General features: G+C 43.4%; 1 protein-coding gene across 1 annotated transcript in view; it reads right to left on the bottom strand.

The window, feature by feature from the left end:
* Window positions 1-14793, bottom strand: part of UBE2G1 (ubiquitin conjugating enzyme E2 G1) — a 41335-nt gene extending 26542 nt beyond the window's left edge. The window contains exon 1 of the mRNA XM_084650632.1: window positions 14498-14793. Within this exon, the coding sequence (XP_084506758.1) occupies window positions 14498-14543 (46 nt within the window). The 5' untranslated portion in view covers window positions 14544-14793. The remainder of the gene's footprint in view (window positions 1-14497) is intronic.
* Between the last annotated feature and the right edge of the window lie 38 nt (window positions 14794-14831).

The following is a 14831-nucleotide window of genomic DNA, read 5'->3' as shown; positions in this document are numbered from 1 at the left end:
TCCCCCTCCACTGCCCAAAGTCCAGGGATTCAGATAGAGAAACTGACTGAGGCTGGGTCCTGGGCTTGTATGGAGTTTCCTGCACACCACCTCTTTCCTTCAGAACATGCTGGGAACTGCAGCTGCCCAGAACCCTCAGCTCCCCATCTTTCTCCCCCCTCCTCCGGCCAAGTGTCCTATATTTGCAAGCTGAAGAGCTGGGCCCTGCTGGGTCCAGTGGCCCCTAGTGGCAGCCAGCAGCTCTGCAGCACCAATTATGCATAGGAAAATGAAATTCTATGCAGATCATTAATTCTGCACAAATTCTGCATTGCAAAGTCATGCAGAATTCCCTGAAGCAAGCAAGCAGTAAACTGCTTCACAGCAATCTCATCCACCTCACTATTAGAGATTTGTCTTCAGTGTTAGGCATTATAGAAACTGCCATATTAAGTAGGAATGTGTGTATTACTCTCCTTTCTGCATGTGGTGTCATCCACTTCCATTGTTTATCACTTCTTAGGAGGATGACTTCTCCATCCTAGCTTCTTTCCTATATCACCTCTTTTATTGTAAGGCAGAGATGGACCAAGTAGAAGTAAATTAAGGAATTCTCTCCTATTTCCTACTCTCTCCTTTTCTGAGACATTGACATTTCTATCCTCCCAACTGCTTATGGATTGATTTTTAGGAGGTACTGAAGACAACTCTAACTGAAATCTAGGCAGGATGGATTTTTAAAAAAGTTTTAGACCAAAAAAAGATTTTAAACAGATTTTAGAAAAACCCTATTAAATTAAAATAGGGATCAGCCTATGATGGGCCTAAACTTAATAAAAAAAATTTAAACTCAGTATAGAAACCCACAAGGCAGCATGTTTCCTGCTAAAGTTTTAAACTAGTGGAAGTCACTGGATAGGCACCTGGAACCAGTGTGTTGAAATGTTTTTGATAGCAGTAGCCTCTTCTGCAGGTGCAGAGAGAATATTTTCTTCATTTTAGTCTATTCGTCTAGTTTGGTTCAATGACTAGTTAAAGTTACGAAAACAAGTGGGAGTTAAAAAGGCAGAAAAGCTGGTTTTTCTTTTCCAATCTATGAAGAAAAAGGAGATAAGAGACTGAGATAACTAGTTCAAAAATACTGAAGTTTGTGACCAGACACAATAAGTACAATTCACTATAAATACAGCTGTTTCAAAACACAAAATGGTTTTAGTAGACTCAAGTATCCAGCACATTCACAGTAGAATATATATAAGTTTGTATTTAACTGAATTTGGATCTGTATACAAATAGTGCTGAACACAATTAGTTAAACCATCCAATAAATAATGCATAGTTCACCTATCTGAATATAAACGCAAGTGAAGCTATAGAATTGTTTAAATAAGTGTGTATAGATATACTGTATCCTCCTGATTAGCAAAACAAAAATACAACTTTCGTCTAAAGGTTATGTTTATTTGCAAATCAAGGTGTCTTAATAGTTCAAAGCCAATGAGAATCAACTTTGCCCCCACCCCCCGAAGACCACGTACAAAACAAAACAATTAAAATAGATTTAAAATCAAGGTTTTCTACTAATTTAAATTATTCAAATTGGAGATTTAAATTAATGTCCCCATGAACTGCCTAAACGAACTACAAGGGCTCAGCATTTCTGAACTATCAGGCCCTTAGGCTTACAAGCTTAAAACTTATTCATTCTTTCACAATCAAGCACTTGCATCTCTACATCCTCATTGATGAGATGCTTCATGTCATGGGTCTCATGTGACCTACTGGACTCCTCTCAAGCCTTTATCAATCTACCCTACCAACATCCTATTCCCCCTCCCCGACTCTCTTTAAGCATCAGATTCAGACTCCTTTCCTTTCAGGTGAGCCTTGAGCACTGCTGTTGCTTAAGCTAGTAATGCAGTGGGGATACACCACCTCTTTTCTGCTAATTCAGCTACTGTGCTGATCAGGTGTTATTCTGCACTGTGATCACTCTCTCTAGTTAAGCTAGCCTGAGCTAACTCTGCAGTAGAGACAAGTCCTTGGTCTAACCTTTTCTTCAGGCATTAACTTTGGTCCTGAAGTTACAGGCTATGGAAGCAATAGCTTGATTTTATTTATCAGTGAGTGGGTGGATGTGTTGTGCACGATGAGACTGAGGGAGAGCAAGTCAGAAAAATTTAATTGTGTTTGGTTCTGGAAGTGGTGTTGTCCTTAGTCACTCACTTTGCAGGAGTCCAATGTCTAGTCCGGGGTAGGCAACCTGTAGCCCACACGCAAAAGGCGGCGCGCAAGCCGATTTTGAGGGGTACTCACACTGCCTGGGTCCTGGCCACCGGTCCAGGAAGCTCTGCATTTTATTTTAATTTTAAATGAAGCTTCTTAAACATTTTAAAAACTTTACTTTACACACAGTAGTTTAGTTATATATTACAGACTTTTAGAAAGACCTTCTAAAATGTTAAAAATGTATTACTGGCATGCAAAACCTTATATTAAGAGTGAATAAATGAATACTTGGCACACCACTTCTGAAAGGTTGCTGACCCCTGGTCTAGTCTATAACCAGTTAGAAGAGCTGGCTCCAACACTTGTGAGCCATCATGGAGGACTAGGCAGTCCCAGATAGCTAGAGCCAGTCCCATGAAGGACTTTGAGTATCAGGCTCTCTTGACTCATCTCTGAATTAACTCCCCACTGAACAGAGCAAAGCAACTGCAAGGAGAAGGGAGCATGCACAGAGTGTTCATAGCAAGCTCTAATGCTATGCATATGGGCTGCTGTGTCTTGTACTGGCTGGAACCTTTAGTGATTGAAGGACTCCGCATTTAAAGGCGCCAGATGAAGACAACATACCTGTTTTACAGTGATTTATAAGTATGTCAATTCCCACCTGAAGTAGTTACTGCTTACAGATGGGGTAAACTGTTCCTAAGTATAGATGCATGGGAGTTAGAGGAACTCCCATGAAACATGGCCCAGTAGTGACATGAACAAATTAAGAAGAAGAAAAAAAAAAAAAAAAAAAAAGAGGGCTCCAATGCCTGAAGCCTCCCTGTACCACTAGGCAGCAGGAGTCAACCAATAATTGGTTTTAAGCACCTCACTTGTCTTCCTTGGCCTCTTGATTTGATTAGTTTTCTGTATTTAAGTTTCTGAAATTAAAGTTTGCAATTCTGTTTTAACTATATTCATAATCTTTATGCCTCAATTAAGATGCAATTTAAGTCTTTTGTCGGTATCTCAGCCTTCAGTTCCGCAGTACAAAGTGTTTTTGGTTTGTGCTGCACCTATGGAATCAGCCAGAAAGAAGCCTTTAATACAAGTATTACATGGGCTGTGGCTTTAGTTCAAGTGTTAATTAAATGCACACCAAACTACAAGCATTCCCCTTCCTTTATATAGGCCTAGAGCCCTTTAGACAGGCATAGAGCCCTTTAGACAAAACCAAAAGCAAGGCAGAGGTATCAAAGTGACTAAGCAGAAAGAGCCCCATGGCTAAATGCAGCAGCTATGTATGGTATTTAAACTTTTTAACTTCTACTCAGACAACCCACCACTGCACATGAATACTTCAGTCAGAGTACTCTGCACTACGTTAAAGAGTCATTACTCTGCTTAATACTAGATTTAAGAGTGTAGTTTGATTATTGAACAAGTGGTCTTAAGATCTCATTAAGAGGTTCAGTGGATTAAACCCAGGGTGAGAGATACCAGTCTACAGCCACCTATACAGCACTGTTGAAGACTAGGGCTCAGACTACTGAAGTCTCATTTTCTAGCAGCTTGTATTTCCCATATCAAGCTGTGACTATTACCAGAGTAGTTCTCAATTACAGTAGGATATAACTAAGAGTTGAGTCTTCTGTTGCATCCCTTCTTTGTCTCTCCCCCCCAATGACACAGCTACTGGTTCTCATTCTGAGTAGCTTTAGATTCTTCAGTGCCACACGCTTACGTAGTTTCCTGCTGCCACTAAAGCGTTCCTGGAACATGCCAGACTGTCTATATCCACCTTGTGCTGGCTCAACCCACAGATTGCAGAGATCTGGTCCAGTCAACATGGTCCCGTTAAATATAGCCTTTTGGAACAGTGTGTGCTACCCACTGTCCTGGGAACCTTTTCTGACCTGGTCCTCCGCTTGAGGAGTTTACCTTAAGCTAGTTGCTTGCTTGGGAGTCCCTTCCAGTGCCTCACTCCTCGATTCAGGGATTGGAATAATGTTTATCTGCCTCAGTAGAGTGTTTTGAGTTCTCGTACTCAGATTTGATTAGTACTTTTAATCCCCGGATTCTTCAAGATATTTGAATTTTATTTGACCAGCAATTGAAAGTTCAAGCCAACGGTGGTGCAAATGTACATTTATGAATAAGTGGTTTTATACTGCTTTGAAGAAGTTACTTCAGACTCTTCTCATACCCCTTTCTACACTCTGTTTCTGCAAAATATAGTTGGTTCAACAGCAGATCGTATCAGGTTTTACTTCAGTAAGCAAGTCCTTATGCAGGTTTAGATTTAGGTACACCACTATTCCTACACTATCAGTAATCTGTTTGGTTTAAGTGAGATTTTATCTGTAAAGAGACTTGAGCTTGGAAGACCTGAGCTCTTTCAAGCTCACTGTTCTTCAATTGGTAAGATGCTAGACAAGTTATTACCGATTCACTAATAAAAATTCAGATAGTTCCCAATTAAGTCACAAAACAGGTATATTATAATGCTCTACATATATGCCTGTCATAAAGGGAAGGGTAACCACCTTTCTGTATACAGTGCTATAAAATCCCTCCTGGCCAGAGGCAACATCCTGTTACTTGCAAAGGATTAAGAAGCTCAGCTAACCTGGCTGGCACCTGACCTAAAGGACCAATGGGGGGGGGGGGGGGGGGCACAGGGTGGAGGCTTTGATTTGTGCTCTTTAAGTTTTGTTCTCTTGGGACAGAGATAGGCCAGAGAAATCCATCTTCTCCAACCCATCCTAATGCAAGTCTCCAATATTGCAACCAGTATAGGTAAGCCAGGCAAGGCAGATTAGTTTATTTTTTGTTTTATGTGATTTTTCCCTGTGTTAAGAGGCAGGTTTATTCCTGTTTTCTGTAACTTTTAGGTTTTGCCCAGAGGGGGATCCTCTGTTTTGAATCTGAATACTCTAAAATATTTTCCATCCTGATTTTAGAGATGATTTTCTTTTTTTTTAAAATAAAACCCTTCTTTTAAGAACCTGATAGATTTTTCATTGTTCTTAAGATCCAACGGTTTGGGTCTGTGTTCACCTGTATGAATTGGTGAGGATTATCATCAAGCCTTCCCCAGGAAAGGGGGTATAGGGCTTGAGGAGATTTTTTGGGAAAGACGCAGGACCATTTTAATGATACAAACTAGGCTACAACACTGTATTGCACAACCCTTATTTCACTAGTTGGGAGGAGCAGCTTTAACCTAAAGCCACCAGGCAAGCAATTAGCTGGTAGGTGCTCTCATCACAACACAAGCAACTCATGCAAGACCAGGGTGTATTTAAAAAAAAATTCCATGATTAAAAATCGAGGCTCCCCGACTAGTGATTTAAATCAATTTCTGACAGTCGGCTGCTTATCTGCTTGGAGACAAAGTAACCATTACTGTGGAATGCTGGGGGGGGGGGTCTGCTGCTGTCTGAACTTAGAAGACAGCATGCTCACATACTCTCAGCCCTCCAAAAACCTACTCTCCCCCACATACATACAACACACTCCTGTCACACTCCACCCCACCCCTATTTGGGAAGCACCTTGCAGTCACTTGCATGCTGAGATACCTGCCCACAATGCACTGCTCCCAATGCTACTGGAAGTGCTGCAAGTGTGGCCACACCAGTGCACTTGAAGCGGTCAGTGTGGACAGACTGCAGCGCTTTCTCTACTGCGCTCTCCGAAGACTGGTTTAACTCAAAGCATTCTACAGCTGCAAGTGTAGCCATGCCTTAAGTTGATCTACAAAGGGGCAGTTAGAAGATTCCTTGAGTAACTCAGGAACACAGAAGGCTTGCAGGCCAAGAGCCACCCAATAAACACTGTAATGTTCTTTGAGTGTACTAGTAGATAAGACAGACCCATGTTAGAAGACAAGCAGTGGAATCCAGAACAGAACAGAACTGATCCACTGTATGACAAAGGAAAGGTAGTATTATCACAGTAAATTAGTTAATGTAGCACCTACTGCACAAGTTGAAGACTTAAGCCAACCTTGGTTTTACCTCACTGCATTTAGTTTGTGTTTCTGTACAGTACTAGTTTCTGAATGCGGAAATGTGGCCAAGAAAGCTTTCAACTAATCCTAAACGTCCTGTTATGGTGATACTTTTCTGTGGCTTAGTCTAGTCAAGTCCCAAAACAGCTAAATGATCAGGCTGTTGTAAAGGTTGCCTTGAAGCACTGCTCTTTATATTTCCATCCTCAATACACACACACCCCATCATCTTATATTTCTTATTTGAGAAAATCCTTTAAGTGTGAAGAATGGCATAGGACCACTACTGTTGAGTTTCCTCTTCTATCTTCCTTTAAGAGAAAATAGCATCAAAAATTAAAGGGGAGATTTTATAATTACCCCCTCCCTTCCATCTTGGAAGGAGTACAAGTTGACAGATGTATGCCCCCCCAAATCAGAGAGCAAACTGGGGGATTAGCAAAAGAGTTAGGATACCCATGAATCTCTGAAGGCCTTCATCACATGTAAGCATTCTAGGTTCAAAACAGCCATTTGAACTATCTGGTCTTGTTTTCCCAGAAAGCAAGATAATTCACTTGAACACATCATTTCCACAAGGTTTACTACCAGTAATAACCAAGTCTGACATTTTAGTTCATTTGCCTGCAAGGAGGAAACAGGCACAAGTTATGGCAAATTGCTACTGGTACATTTAGGAAACAGATTAAGGTAGTCACAAATTCAAATCCTTAGAAGTTGCAAAAGTAATTGTCTCGCTTACTATCTATCTCAGATTATCTGAGGTCTTTGGTATGAACCCATAACATACTCGTTATGAAAGTGGTCGAACCCACTGATTTTCAGAGTATGAAACTTGAGCCAGCATCGCTTTATGCTGTTCTACATAATAGCAGCATGCATTCCAGGGAATCCACCCACCAGAAGCGGGATGACAGCACACAGGAATATGCCATATAGAGATGTTAACAGTCTAGCACTCTGCCCCAAAATACCAAAAACAAAAGCCACACAACCATAGCACCAGCAACATTTCCCATAACATGCACAAGAGAACTCAAAGGCACCTTTTCAGCTTCTTTTCCCTTGCTAACAGCAAAACACTAAACCTGTTATTCATAGTTCTAGGCTGCATTGTTATTCAGAACTGCTGTAAGACAAGTTGGTTCTCTCTTCAAGCAACTCTTCAGAATACAGTTTGTGAATACCAGGTTTGAGTCACTGCAGCTAGCTTGACTATCCAGTTTTAGCTCTCAAGTATTTAGTTGATTTCCTACAGGAAATCACATTACAGCCTTCTTGTTCAGAAGATATAAACTACCTTTACCAGTTCTACCAAGGCCAGGAAAAGCATTACTATCATTTGAGTAATTTGTTATTAGGAGATCCAGTTATTTCTATGGAATCCTATTACATTTAGATAGCTATACTTAGCATTCTTACAGAGGCTAGACATCTGATCAGTGCTCCAGTTGATCTACCCTGGACTCAAAGAGCACAGGGAAGTTTATGCCTAATAAGCATGAGTGTTGCAGGGTGGCTTAGATCACCAAATCAGAAGGTCCTGCCTTTGGCAATATCAAATGGATCTTGCCAAAGCTCAGTCTGAGGGAAGGTCTACATTACCACTTTAAGTTGATCTAATTTATATCACCTAGGTGTGTGGGGCACGGGGGGAGGGGGGTGAAGAAGAGGAGGAAAGACACCCCTGCGTGACAAAAGCTAGTGACTTAAGTGCTGTCTGCACCAGCGCAATGTCAGCAGGAGATGCTCTCCCGTCAGTATAGAGCATCTTCACCAGACATGCTGAAGCTGCACCAATGTAGTGCTTCTAGTGTAGACCTGCCCTAAGAAAGCATGAATTCCACTGGCATGGTAGCCTATTCCTACCATTACCTGAAAGGATGTACAAGTGGAAGCAAAGTTACAGTATGAAAAAAAAAAGCAGTGGAGATAGATCGGTAGGACTGATATTAAATCGCTACACAAACTGGTTAAACATAATTAGTTTACACATCAATTCTAAGATCAAGCATAAGATGAGAATTCTCCTTCCCACTATTTTCTAGATTTTTACTTATTTTCATATTTAGTCTGTTTGACATTTGTATTATCCCACTAACCCTGCCACTCTGAAAGGCCTTTCAGAGCGGCAAGCAAAAGTTACTTCTTCCAGTTTCAATTTAACTATACTGGGTCCTCAATACCAGCAATAGTGACAAAGTTGCATCAAGAGGATCTGGCATGAGTTAAGATGAGTGCATAAAAAGTTAGTGTTATTCCTGCAGAAATAGTTCTGACATGCTTTAGAACCATGATTTCAAGGCTAAGTTAAGACCCTGAAAATGTCCCAGCAAGGGTGCCTAGATCAAGAGATGAGAGTTTGAAGTAGCCATTCTACAAAAAGGAAAATGATCCAGAACACTGGTATTTCTGGCAGAGAAGAGTTTAATTTATGAGGAACAGTTATTTTCAGTTGGGATGTTTACAGCTGTAGAACTACAGCTTTGAAAGAAAAAAAGCTTAAAACAAATGCCTATTTAATCCTTTCTGAACTGGAGATGTAGTTATGTTTTCCATTAGAAAGACACAAGACAGCACAAGCAGAAGGCAGTCTTGGTTAGTTATAAAAAAGTAGCTTTTTTTCAAATGAAGATTAAGGAAAGATGGACCAAGTACAATGAAGTTATATTCAAAAAGAAACTATGATACAAGTTAGCCTATTTCCTGTGAAGCACATTTCTGAATCAGTTAGCTGTTTTAGAAATAAAGAGGAGACTGAATTTTTGCCATCAACATGAACAGGTAGGTACCTGGAAGTCAGGCTCTCTCCTCAAGGAATTTGGGTGAAAACACACCCCAAAATTGATCTACCTAATAGTATCAAAACAAAAAGTTTTCATTGTGGGCACCGAGAAGGCACTATGATTGTTCCTCATTCCACAGTATCCCTTGTTACTACTTCATCACTTGATGATTACCTGTTCTGACAGTGGCCAATGCCAGGTGCTCCAGAGGGAACAAACAGAAGACAGGATACTGGGCTAAATGACCTTTGGTCTGACCCAGTACGCCCGGTATGTTCTTAGTGAGATGTCTTGTACAAGCCTTAGATACTGTCATATTTTTCCATCTAGTCATGTAGTTTTCCAACTTTCTGCTATTCTCCAGGAGAGGTAAAGACATCACCACCATCAGAAATCTAGAGTTATTCATACTTCAGGTATTACAACTCAAAAGAAAAGGGTAAACTGCTTCTGACAGTTTTTTGTGGTGTGAAGAGGAAGAGAAAAAGAGTTCTTAATGGTCACCTTGGTTACTGTCACCACCAGAAATTAGAAAATCCAACCAGAACATTGTTGAGTTGGCTGTGTTGATGTCTGGCCACTTAGCTTCCCCTTCCTCTCCTTCCAACAAGGTAAATTACTAGTGTTAATTAAGTTATATTCCCAGACAAAGGATTTGCTGGGGAGGAAAGGCCACTGGAGTCAAAAAGCCCATCCACTAAAGTTTTGTTCCTATTTTGTCACTACTTGCTCTCTGGTACAGCTGTCCCAGAAATACTGCTGCTCTGGTGACGATAGTAATTAATGCTTCCCCTTCAAAAAACAAAATCAAAGTTGGACACCACCAACTAATTACCAGCTAAATGTGAATCTTATATCTGACTGTCCCATCTAAAGTAAGGCTTTTCATGTTAAGTTTGACTATTAATATTCTGTTACACAACAGGACTCCTTTAGTCAAGATTTGACAGCTTCTTGTATTAGTCCAGGATCTAGTTGATATACTGAAAGTACATGCACTTGATAACACTGACAGTGTCTGTGATTTGATATGTGAAAAGTTATATTCCTTCTGTCAATGCATCCTTTACAAAAAACAGGACTGTCTAGTCCACATTGAAGAGAGACAGAGAAGATCTATTAGCATCTTAGATAAGAAAGTTGGATATGAAATCAGATATATTCACATCCAAAGTCAGGTTGAGAAATTACAACACATATATAGCTTTAGATGTTAGTGTTATCCAGGACAAGAAAAGGGTTAGCACTTGGACTACGACTACTACTTTCATACAGGCAAGAGGATCGCCCTTTCAGCTGACAGGAGCATTGACAGCAGCTCAAGTTACAGCACTACTGGGAACCAGCATTCTGGTAGCTAGACTTCCCACAACGCAAAAGATAACCAGGGTAGTATATTTTGCCAATTGTACGTGAAGAGTGCCTACAGCTTTCCCTATTGTCCTTACATCGCCATGGTTAAAGATTTAATTAAAGGTTCTGCTCAAGTTTGTATTTTCTTTTAGAAAAAGTTACATTTCTAGCTGGTGGGGAAGATGGCTTACTTTAAAGCTAGTGATACCCTTGTCTAAAGCAGCTCTTGGATACATACAGCATGAACCAGCTTCTGTTGCAGTCTATGGTACTTTGCCACAGATCGGGGGGTGGGAGGAGGGAAACAATTTCATATACACCAAGTACTTTGCTGCCAGTAGAAGGAAAATGGGATGGGTACTAAGAAGAATCCTAGGGGCTTATAATTGCTATCTAGGACCTCACTTCTCTCTCGCCTAACTACATTGGAGAATACAGTTAATCTCTATCCCACTCCTTGCCCGACTAATGGCTCTTAGATCCACTAATTGTTTCTCTACCTTCAGTTCTCCTACCTCACTCACCCCTTGCTCCAAGTCTAACAGCTCTGATTCAGACCTCCTGTGCTCAGGTACCACTACTTAAAAGGATATGAGTATGATCTAGAGCTATTTTAATCAAACTTTGATCACAAAAAGCATCTCAGACATGTATTTGCTGTCTTTACTCAGCCCCTGCCCTTAATCCCATCCTGTGACTCACCAGCCTTCCTACTATGCATAGCACTGAGTGTGAAGTATTAGTCCCACCAGAAGCAAACAGTAATATCAGAACATTAGTTTGTTACATTTTGTTTGGAGGTACAGCAAATATTGTGGTGTGAAAAAATGAAACTGAGACTTGGAAGGAGGCAGCCAACAGTGGGTCAGATGACAGACAAATAAAGTCCAACCTCTCTGCATTAGGATTTCAAGTGGCCTGCTATCAAAGAGAGCACTGTCTGAGAGTCTCAGGTTTCTGCTCAATTTGCTTTTTAGAAATCCCATCCATGCTATCAAAATGTGGAGAAGTGTCCTACTTGTCAAAATGATAATCACCCAAAGTAGTAGTACTTTGAAGACTCCAAGGTTCCTTTACCCTGCCCCTTCTACCTCCCAAACGTTTAGACATTTACCATAGGTTCAGCACCACAGAATCCTACAATGGGAACCCATGTGGGGAAGAGCTACCAGCTGTATCATATAACACTGTGGGTTAGATCTGTTCCAAGTACTATTACAGAGAATTTGCAGTTACTCCCAATACTGTTCAATTAGTGATGGCAATGGTGACAAGTTTTAAAGTTGTCTCCCTAGCCATCTTTTTAAAGACGGAAGTTTCAAATAAGCAGGAGTTCATCAACAGAAAGGGCATAAAAGCAAAGCCCAAAGCACTGAAACCAATTCTACCTGTATGCTCAAGTGCCCATTCTCTGAAGTTACCCAAACTTTTTCTTGTTAGCCTTATGCTGGAGCGACCCAGGATTTCAGAGACACTCCTTACAGAAATCAAATCTACATAGTTTCTTTACCATTCTTTCAAGAAATCCAATATCAAATTATGCAATCTTCAGGAGTAATGCCATCAAAATAGTAAGGTACTGTGTCTATTGATTTAGGCCATCATTTGGTCTTGTAACTCTTAAGTTACATAATATAGAACCAAGAAATTTTGGTTTGTGATCATAAGCCATGTTTTTGAGGCATTTGATTATTCATTTTGTCAGATAAGCATCAGTGACTCGAAGCAGAAAGTTGGAGAATTCTCAACCTAACAAGTCTTTATTGCAGTTACTGAGCTTCGCAATTACTACAAAATAGACCACTTTCACTGCATACACTCAATGTCTATACACAAAAAGATAGTAACTACTAAGCCCTTCTAAGGAGCTATAGGATTTCTGGACAAGTCTATACCTATCAAGATTAATGTATCTCAGCAGGCACTCACACTGAGTGTAGACACCGTAAGATTTTCAGTACCACGAAAGGGAACAGATACACATTTAACATTGCTATTGCTAACACTTAGTTTTAGCCACATTATGCACTGGACACCTTCCTTACAACTTTTTTATCACGCCATCTTTTAGAAATTATATACTAGTTTACACTGTTACACATGTGTAGTTTACCAGACAGACAGGATTCATTAAATCAGTGAACACACAGGAACTTGGTTTTTAATCTGCTTAGCAGCTGGAGTTCAAACTTTAGAGGAGCCAGGGGTTGAACTCTAGTTGCTAACCTGAATTAAAAGCCTGGTTTTCACTGTTATTTTAACTTGGATGACCAGACATGCCAATATTATTGGGACTCTCCCAATATTAGGGGCTTTGTCATACATGCAACTAAACCCCTCCGGCCCATCCCCAAAAAAAGTTGCCCGATTTTCCACACTTGCTATCTGGTCACCCTAGTTTTAGTTCACATTAGCTAACCCAAATTCATGCATTCTTTTGCAACTTAGACATACCCACTAAAAGCTAGACACACTAAGCAGGAAGTTGCATTTTAAAAAATTTTATATAAAACATTCTAAAAATTGTTTAATGTCACAAGCTAGGCATTAATACTGGAAGAAAGCTACAGGTCATCTTGCTTCCTCATTCTGCTAAAGAAGGACTGCCCTGGTACACTATGATTTCTACTGCTTTTTCTCCCCCAAGTCTAATTCCAGTAATTCCTCTGACACTAGAGCTACACTTTGGTTTCCATTGTCACTGAATGACTCCTTCCCCTGTGCGACTCCTCCACTCTCTAAAGCCTCCTTTGTCAGAGTTTAGTTATACTTAGTGCCATATATTTCCTTATGATGTGAAGCAATTTTTTTTTTTTTTGCACAAGACAAGAGGAAGGCCATTAGGTCTGACTAACACCTTAGTCAAATACCGGGTAAATCTGTTTTTAAAGATGATTACTTCATTCTGGTAGCAGGAAACTAGAAAGGGGGAGCCTGTGCTCCGTAGGGGAGGGAGAAGAGCGAAAATGACACGCTGCTTGCTGCAGCCGACACAGCCACAACTGCTGGATCATTTCTCTTTAAATCTGGCAGCGAGCTGCACATGGAGCTGCATTGTGAGGCCAGCCGCCCGGGCGGCCCCGCGCATGCTCGGCGCTGCCGCCGGGACAGGCCGAGCCGAGCCAGGTCCCCTTGTATCAGCAGCAGTGGCTGAGGCACACTGGGCTAGCCATGCAAGGCTGGTCAGGCCAGGGACAAAGGAAGGGGGAGGGGAGATCCAGACGCGAGTCAGAAAGTGAATCAAGCAGCGACCCCGACCTTTTCTATCGTCTCCCCTCCCCCAAGACACCTGGGGCAGAGCCGGATCTCGCTATCTTCTTCCATCCCGCGCCCCCAACCCTCACTTGGCACCCACACGCCTCCAGCCCAGACCCCGGCTTGTCAGATCCATCTCCCCCCCCCCCCCGCTTTCCCCCGAGCCTCCTACTTTAGAGCTTAAGACAAAAGAAGGGAGGAGGAAGATGCCCACCCTTCCCCGAAGCGGGGGGAGAGCCATGCCCGCTGCTCCGGGGGAAAGAGGGGCTGTGACAGCTGCAGCCCCTCAGATCCTCCCCGTAAGGGGGGGGAACGGGGACTCAGCCCCACACAGACAAGCCAAGCGATCGCCTCCTGGAGCTTTGTTGCCGAGCAGCACCCCAACCTAGCGGGGGGGGAGACCCTGGGTACGTTCACAGGGGGGAGCAGAAGGGAATCCCTCAAACCCTCTTTAGGCCCCGCCCCGAGAGAGCACAAGGAGACACCCCCCCCCATCCGCCTACCACCTGGGGGGGGGAGAAAGATTCCAACGCGCCCGACAGCGACCCCCAGCCCCCCCAAGCACCCCAGTCTGAGCCCCTCCCCCGCTTCCACCACGCAGCTCCCCTCCGCTGGATCCCCACGCAGCTCCCCTCCTCCCCCCGGCGGCCTACTTCCCGCAGCTCCCGGCGTGGGGGGGGGGGGAAGGGGTGCCCCAATCTGCCCTCCTCCCCCTCCCCACGCCTGTCCACACAGGCGGCCCGTAACTTACCCCTCCCCTCCTCACCCGCCGCCCTCATGCTCCCGCCCCCCACGGCCAGCTCCCGTCCGCCCCAGGCCCGACGCAGCTTGCCCCCCTGAGCAGCGCTCCCGGCCCGCCGCCCCCAGCCCGGGCCCCAGCCCCCAGCCCGGCTACCTGCTAGTTGCCTCCGCAGTAACAGGGCGGACTGGAGCTCCGTCATTCTCCCCCTCTCTGCCCGGGGAGGGAGTCCGAGCGGCGGCGAGGCTGCGGCGGCGAACGAACTGGCCGGCGGCGGCGAGTCCCCCTCACGCCGCCCGCTCCTGGCCCCCCCGGGGTCTGGCTCCGCGTCGGGCGCCGCCGTAGCACACAGGGTCCCTAACCGGGGCTTAAGCCCGTCGCTCCGTGTCTGCCGCTCACTCGCCACCTCCCCCCGCCCTCCCGGAATTTCACTGCACTCCAGGCCCCGGCGCGCAAGCGCACTCCCCACAACCGGGCTCCGGCGGCCGGC

This window comes from Lepidochelys olivacea (genome assembly GCF_965140295.1).
Source record: "Lepidochelys olivacea isolate rLepOli2 genome assembly, chromosome: 17".
Lineage (NCBI taxonomy): Eukaryota > Metazoa > Chordata > Testudines > Cheloniidae > Lepidochelys > Lepidochelys olivacea.
Note: the sequence above shows the minus strand (reverse complement) of the source record. Positions and strands in the feature narration are given on the sequence as shown.